The sequence below is a fragment of the Dromiciops gliroides genome, chromosome 4, assembly GCF_019393635.1.
Source record: "Dromiciops gliroides isolate mDroGli1 chromosome 4, mDroGli1.pri, whole genome shotgun sequence".
Classification (NCBI taxonomy): Eukaryota; Metazoa; Chordata; class Mammalia; order Microbiotheria; family Microbiotheriidae; genus Dromiciops; species Dromiciops gliroides.
The window spans coordinates 238,522,730-238,530,367 of NC_057864.1; the positions used below are offsets into that span (position 1 = coordinate 238,522,730).

General features: G+C 48.3%; 2 protein-coding genes across 3 annotated transcripts; one reads left to right on the forward strand and one right to left on the reverse strand.

Annotated features, from left to right (window-relative positions):
* Positions 1-347: 347 nt before the first annotated feature.
* Positions 348-2,246, forward strand: C4H6orf47 (chromosome 4 C6orf47 homolog). The gene has a single exon (XM_043999844.1). It carries the CDS (start codon positions 750-752, stop codon positions 1,638-1,640), a length of 891 nt encoding a protein of 296 aa, XP_043855779.1. The 5' UTR covers positions 348-749; the 3' UTR covers positions 1,641-2,246.
* A 157-nt stretch (positions 2,247-2,403) lies between these two features.
* On the reverse strand, positions 2,404-5,528 carry APOM (apolipoprotein M). 2 transcript variants are annotated; one of them, XM_043999846.1, is made up of 6 exons: positions 5,462-5,528; positions 3,789-3,943; positions 3,356-3,429; positions 3,147-3,245; positions 2,828-2,926; positions 2,404-2,494 (listed from the first exon to the last, which is right to left on the reverse strand). In XM_043999846.1, exons 2-6 carry the CDS (start codon positions 3,839-3,841, stop codon positions 2,469-2,471), a joined length of 351 nt encoding a protein of 116 aa, XP_043855781.1. In that variant the 5' UTR covers positions 3,842-3,943; positions 5,462-5,528; the 3' UTR covers positions 2,404-2,468. The 2 variants fall into 2 exon arrangements, with proteins under 2 accessions (XP_043855781.1, XP_043855780.1); XM_043999845.1 differs by lacking the exon at positions 5,462-5,528 and adding an exon at positions 4,337-4,532.
* Between the last annotated feature and the right edge of the window lie 2,110 nt (positions 5,529-7,638).

Here is a 7,638-nt window from a genome sequence, read left to right on the forward strand (position 1 = left end):
CCCTCCGACACCCAGCAGAACATTCCCTGACCTTGGCCAAAGGCCCGGCTCCGCTGCTGGCTCAGAGATTGGCCTGGACAAATTCTGGGGTTTTGAGACCTCCTAAATCCAAAGCGTGCGGGGGAAACTTGAATCCAGAGAAGAGTTTTACAGGAGGGTGGACCACAGCACCCCATTTCTATTTCCAGACCTTCCCTCCAGCACAGAAGCAGATCACAGGGCATACAGCCCCCCAACTCTAGATACAGAGGAACCTGTGGATCCTGGAACACTTTGAGGGGCCTCATCTGCTGTGAGCACCATCGCCCTTTTTTCCAGTGGCATCTTGGGCTGTGGCATTGGTGAGTTGAAACTTGGGGTGCCACTTTATAGGGCCCAGAATCCTAGAGTCAGCAGGAAGACTTTTGTGGGAGTGCAAGGCTTTGCTATACCCCAAAGCATTCTTGGAATCTTTGTTGGGCGTTAATGAATTTGGAGGCCTATAGCTTCCCCAGTCTCTACCCTGGAATCTCCAGTGACGTTCTTGGGAGTGGAAAGTGCCCCCTCAGACCCTAAGAGGAGGGAACTGAACCTGACTGAAAATTGGGAGTCTTTGCAGAACTACCAGGGACACCAAACAGGCCCCCTTCCCTGAAGCTGGAACAGAACCTGGCATCTGGGGAGTCCAACCTTCTGCCTGAGGGGCAGAGGAACACTTGGCGGAGATCCTTTAGAAGTCTGGGGGGTTCCCCTTGCCCATCACCCAAACTATGTTTCGACGTCTTGGTGGCTGGCTGCCCCGTTCCTGGGGCCGCCGAAAAGATCCCTTGCCTGAGCCTGGCCCCGTAAGGGAGGATAGCTCTCTTGAGAACTCAGGAAGCAACTGGGACAGTGCTCCAGAGACCATGGGAGATCAAGGCCAGCCTAAGACTGGGTTCTCCAGGAGACAAATGGGTAGGGGGACTCCTCCTGAATGGAGCAGGGACTCTCCCAACTATGGAGATGCTGAGCGACTCGGGGACAGAAGGAACTCCCCCAAACTGAGCATGGCTGTGCCCAGCTTTGAGGAGTCCAGGAAACTGGAGGCTAGGGGAGTGATCCCCACAGTGGGAGGCAACCCCCCAAACTCAGAAGACTCTATGGGACAAGGGGTACCTCTTAAATGGGGAACAGACCCCTCCAACCCTGAGGCTCCTGTGGAGAAAATAGGGCATCACCAGAGGCTACTGGGCTGGCTTCAGGGGGAAACAAATAGAGGGTTGGGGGCCCACCCACAGTTCTTGGGGGGCTCCGAGGAGTGGCTTCAGATCTCCACCAACCTGACCCTGCACCTGTTGGAACTGTTGGCTTCAGCCCTGCTGGGTCTATGTTCCAAGCCCCTGCGCCTGGTCCTAGATGCCTTAGGTCTTCGGGGGCCTTTGGGGCTCTGGCTGCATGGGCTTCTCTCCTTCCTTGTTACCCTCCATGGACTTCACGTGGCCCTTACCCTGCTCACTGCACACCCCTTCCACTTTGCCTGCCTCTTTGGCCTTCTGCAGGCCCTGGTCCTGGCTGTCAGCCTCCGTGAGGGCACCCAGGTATCAGGGGAATACAAATCAGAGGGGGGGAAAGGAAGAGATAGGGAGGAAGAAGATGAGACTAAAGGAAGGGAGGGCCTCTGACTGTGTTGTTGGGGCACTGCCTTATGGATGAGGAACACATGGGCTTCAGGGAAGGGAGAGCGATCCCCAGGGTAGGGAAGGTGGCCCATAGAGACCCCCTTCCCCCTGCAACAGGGCTGGGGCACTTAAAGTAGGGAGAATTACCCTCTAATTCACCAGCTATTGTCACTTTTTTTTTCTTTAGTGTTATTCCTCTATCCCCCAATTAAAACATTCAAAAGGAACTTCCCCCCCCCCCCCCATCCCTTGTAATTTTCCAAGGGGATAAGGATGCTAGTAACAGGACACTCCTCGTCCAGGGAGAGGGAGGGGAAGCAGGGGGAATCTATCGGATACTAGGATCTGAGCCATAAATGGATAAAGGGGAGGGGTGTCAGCTATAAAGCTGATGGTTCAGAGAGGTGAGAGCTGAGATGTGCTTGGAACTGGAGATCCAGTTAGTATTCAAAGGAGAATCACACTGCTCTGGGAAACCCAGCAGAAATCCTTGAGATGTCATAGCAAAGGCCTAGGGAAACACCTATGCCCACCTGGAGTGTTTGGAGGCTTGATCACTGAGCAGTCACTTTTGCACTGATCTCCTAAATATACCACTACAAAAGGGAAGTTAACACTGTGGTCTCCTTCCTATCGACGATGAAGCTAAGGTTGGGTGACTGGGGACAGTGAATGATCTTCAGGGGAGAAAGGGCAGGGGTACTGAAAGGGTGGGGAAGGAGGGTGAAACTAGTGCCTGTAGACCAGCCTTAGGAAAAGACAAAGGTCAGAAAATCGTCTTTATTGTTCTTGAAGGGAGCAAGGGATCTCCAACTCCCTAAAGGGCACAGGTCAGTCACTGGACACCTCGCAGGCCTCTGGAGGGAAGAGAATAGGAGTGGAGAAGAGGGGGTGAGAATGAAAAAATGAAGGATAAAAGTGAGGAAAATCTGGAGGGATGTGACTCCCTCCTGAAAAAAAAATTAAGGCCTTCTGTGTTTTATACATCACTTCCTATATCTACTGAGGTCTCTGAAATGATCCCCTCTGGGAGGCTGAGGCTTACTTTGACCCACCTGGTCCCCTCCCCTTACCCCACCCCACACCCAATGACCATACAATTCCCTTGGCCAAGATCCTTTCTCTAAATCCCAACTCTTTCCCTTTGAAGAGCCCACCCCTCTTTGTTGATATCTTGGATATCTTCTCACCTAACTCCCTTGGGGTGAGCAGGAAGGCCTTTGAGTCCAGACAAAAGGTCAGGGACCTAAATTCATTCACACATTCTTCAGGAGGTTGTGGGGATCGGTCTGGAGAGGGAGGGAAGGAATGATATTGATCCCCCCAACAAAGACACTTCCATCCCCTTGCTCCCAGATCCCAGATCTCTGGGAATGACATCATAGACCTCCAGAGCACCACTCCCCTCTGGTGATGTCACCATGCTCTTTCCAGGTATTAGTGTGAGAGAGTAAAACTTCCTTCACCTTCTTTTAGAATTTCTACCTCCTACTTTGCATGGACACTCACTGTAGAGGAGGAAGCGCTGATAACCTTGTCCTGTCTCTCTCAGCATGATCCCATCTGGGCAAGAACTGGAGAAGAGTTCAGTCTTCATATCAGGGCGGCCTGTTGTGAAGCAGGGGGACAGAGATTGGAGTAGGAGTGGATAGAGGAAGAACTGGGTAGGGAGGGAGCTGGAGGACACAAAGAAAAGATCTGGAGAATGGGTAACCAACCTTCGGTCTTGAGATCTGTGCTCCCTTCAGTCAGATGGTAAGTCCATTCTCGGGGTACACAGTGCCCATTTTTCCTGGGAAGTTTGGAGGAATGAGTGACCCCTCCACACAAACAGATACAACCTTTCACCCATCCTCTCCTCCCATTTAATCTAACCCATTCAGCAAAAAGCCCATTTTCTTCCTTTGAGAGAAGACAACTGGGCTGGCAGGAAGATTTTGTATCTGTTATTCAGGATACTACCTAGGAACAAACTAGAGATGGTGGCTAATCAGGGTGCTTGGAGTCCTAATTATCTAATGGGGAAAAAAATCACTGCATTTAGCAGCTGAGAATGGCCCAATTAGAAACCTAACCTTAGCTCAGACTTTGATCTTGAAATAATAAATGGAGAGAAAGGTACCTGATGGGATGCCCTTCCCCACAACTTACATTCTGATGGTGGCCCGTAGTTGGAGCTTTTGGGGAATATGGCTAGCAGCCATATTGAAGAGAATGTTGTCCACTGGGACAAAGATCGCCAGTTCCTCCTGGGTAGGAGCTGCACCCGCAATGAAGTACCATTGACCCAGGTAGGGTCCAGGGAACTGGATGAGCAAGACAGGAGAAGAGGGGGTGGAATCAATCATAAACCCTCCCTTTGCAGGTAGTTTCATGTTGGTGTTACCCTTCCCTCAGCCTGATCCCCTAGTGGTTCAAGAACCAAGGGTGCTCTTCCATTTCACTTGCCCCAAGTCACTCCTATCCCTCTTAATAAGGCTTTTTCAGTTGTCAAGTCCTTTGGGCTTACTACCCTAATGATCTCCGTACTCTTTTCTAGCTCCTTTCCTTGTCATCACAATCCCCATATCATTTTGTACCTCCAGATGGTCCCCTAGGTTCTTCATCTGAAGTCCCTTAAAATCTCTTCTGCAGATTACCAAAGCCCAATTTAAGTCCCTCCCATTGTCTTTCCCCTACCCTCCTCCCTGCCCCCATACCTCTTTTCCATTTATTCCCAGAGGATTTAATTGATCAGTCTCAGGACACTGGTAAATGGAGTCATAGAAAATCCCGTAGAGGTAAAGGAAAGCTGCCCAAATTTGGTGGAACATCCTCAGAGATTATAGTGCAAGGGTGGCAGCTGCCTGAAACCGCTCTCCTCTAGGAGTTCTGTCTACTGCAGCCTCTGGCCCCCTTTCCCCAACCCTTGACCCCCTGGACCTGCTAATGAGTAACTCTAGTCTTGTTTTCCAGCCCAAGTCTGGGTTGTTGACAGTGTTCTGAGCTTTCCTCCCCCTCCTCACATTATATACCAGCAGCATAGCTGGGAATTTAGACCTGATTGGGGGATGGGAAGGGTACAACCTTCTAACTGGAGGAGTGAACCCTCCCCCCCAATTCATTCATTCACTACCAGTATTTATTGTATACCATGTACATAGATAGCACCATGTCTGGTGAGGGACAGAGAATATATACAGAAGCCCTGTCTTCAAAGAGGTTATTATCTAATTAAGGAGACAAACACTAGAAAACCACTACATTAAAAATAGTATCTTCGATATAGAACACTGTGCTGGGCATAGAGAGAGAGAAATAGTATTAAATTACAAAGGGACCTAAAAAGTCACCCAGTTCAAACCCTGCATATTTTTGGGGGGGTTGGGTGGGACAATAAGGGTTAAGTGACTTGCCCAGGGTCACACAGCTACTAAGTGTCAAGTGTCTGAGGCTGGATTTGAACTCAGGTCCTCCTGAATCCAGGACCTGTGCTCTGTCCACTGCGCCACTTAGCTGACCCACAAACCCTGCATTTTTAACAAACGAGAGCTTAAATCCTGAAAAAGGGGAGTGATTTATCCAAGGTCACACTGCTACTAGGTGGCTGAGTTGGGAATCAATCCAAGTTTTCTTACTTGAAGTTCAGTACTTTTTCCATTAAACCAAATTACCTTCTGATAGCTATCCTCACTGAACTCACAATCTCATAGTGCATAAAATATATATAAGTATAGTACAAAGAGCAAAAGTATATAAATGCAAACAAAATGTACCTCACTACAAAATAGTAGGGTTAGAGAAAGGATCATTTGGGGGAAGGACAGCGAGAAAGCTATTACTACCTGAAGGAGTTGTCACTTGAAGGTGGCCTTAGAGGATGAATAGGATCAGGAGTTGAGAAAGTTTGGGAAGCAAATAATTTAGTTTTGTAGAAGCTTAAAAAAAGAAATGCATGCAAGGATTAAACAACAGCGGGAAACAAGGATTCCAGAGAAACTTTTGGACAATAAATCATAGCCAAACTACTCAGAGTTGGAACCCTGCTCAACAGGGAACATATATCCCACTACCCCTGTTACCCTCAACCCACAGAGGCCACCATATACCATATGCCTTAAAAAGAATACACTCTACATTATACCCTACTACTGGCTGTCCAGGGTTTGCTTGAATATCTCCATTGAGGGGAACCCATCACTAAAGAGGGAGTAGCCCCTTCCACTTGTGAAGGGCTCTGTTAGGTAGAAACCCAGTATATATGTTCATTTCTCCAACTTCTGCCAGTTGGGGCCAAGGAAAAATGGCATAATAACTCTAATAGATGACATCACTCTTTAGCTACTTAAACAGTTATCATATCCCTTAAGACTTCTATTTTCCAGTTAACAAATCTATTCCTTCAACCAACAGTTATGTATATATATGTATGTGTGTGTTATGTATACTAGGGACAGCTAGGTGGCACAGTGCTGGCCCTGGGGTCAGGAAGACCTGAGTTCAAATCTGGATTCAGACACTTGTGTGACCCTGGGCAACTCACTTAGTCACCAGGCAAAGCTCAGTTTCCTAATCTGTAAAATGAGCTGGAGGAGGAAATGGCAAATCACTCCACCAGGATCTTTGCCAAGAAAACCCTAAATAGGGTCAGGAAGAGTTGGACACGATTGAACAACAAATGTAAATGTGTGTGTATGTGTATGCAAAATTCCTCCAAGTCCTTCACCACCCTGGTTGTCTTCCTTTGGATGCCCTTCAATTCCTCACTGTCCTTTCTAAAATGTGGTACCTCGAAGTGAACACAGGACTCCAGATGTGATCTGACCTGGACTGAGTATCACAAAACTATTTCCCACATCTGGACAACATACCCCTTTTAATGCAGCCTATGATAAATCTTATATGGGGAAAAAAGAGGACTTGAGCTGAGATCTAATTGATTGGATTTAAGTAGGCAATTAATGAAATTGCACTGTGTAAATCAGTTTTTGTCTTTAGCACAAACGAAGGCCCAACATAAGAAAAATCCTCTTGACAATGAAAGCTATCGAAAAGCAGAATGGCCTGTTAAAGAGTAGTAGTTCTTTCATCCAGGGCTTCAAAGCCGTCTTGATAACCACTTAGCTGGTAATTTCTTAGGGAGGAGCTTTTGTTGAGGTATGTGGTTGGTTGGAAAAAGGTGCCTCCTAAATCCTTTAGCGTTCTAATTTGTGACCCTCCTGGTCCAGGGGGACCTCCAAAGGTCAACCCTAACCACCTAGTACTATTTTCTCAATCTGTCACTTCCCTCTATGGTCCTATCTATTCACCAGACTTCCTCTGGTTCCCCCATTCTCGATCTGTGGTTTCTCTTGACTGCCAGTTACCACCCGTCCATTTCCCCTCCCCCACTAGCCTTTAACCAAGAGTAACAAAATGGCAGCAACCCCCGCCCTCAAAAATATGGTGACCTCGTTTCCTCTTCCCCATCAGACAGTCCCTCAACAAAGCTATCAACGAGTGGCTTTACTGCCCCCGGGACTCTTAGGATGGGGGGAAAAAAAAAAAAGAGGGTAAACCCGCCCACGCATCCGTTCCACCTTGGAAAAAACTTCGCGTTGCCCAAAAGGAATATGGCCGCCGGCTCGTGCTCCCTGAATCAACATGGTGGATAGCCCCAATATTCACCGCCCCTAACCGCCTTGTTGGAAGGATATCTAAGAAGGGGAGTTATTTTAGGTATCTAAAATATTGCCGTCTGATAGACGCTGCCAACCACGAATTTCTTCACATATTAGAGGAGCAACCAGCCTGCCAAAGGCACACGTGATCAAACAGAAAACAGGCCTTTAGCGAGGTAGGCAGCAAGCCCCAGGGGGAAAATTACTTTCAGGCATTTGCTGTAGTCATCCGCAACGCGACCTCTCCCCACCCTCCTCGCGGTGTGGCGCAGGCGCACACTGTAGGCTGGTAGACCCAATCAGTGGGGCGGGTTCTCAATCATGTACGCAAGCGCAGTGTGGTTTGCGCAAGCGCAGTAAGG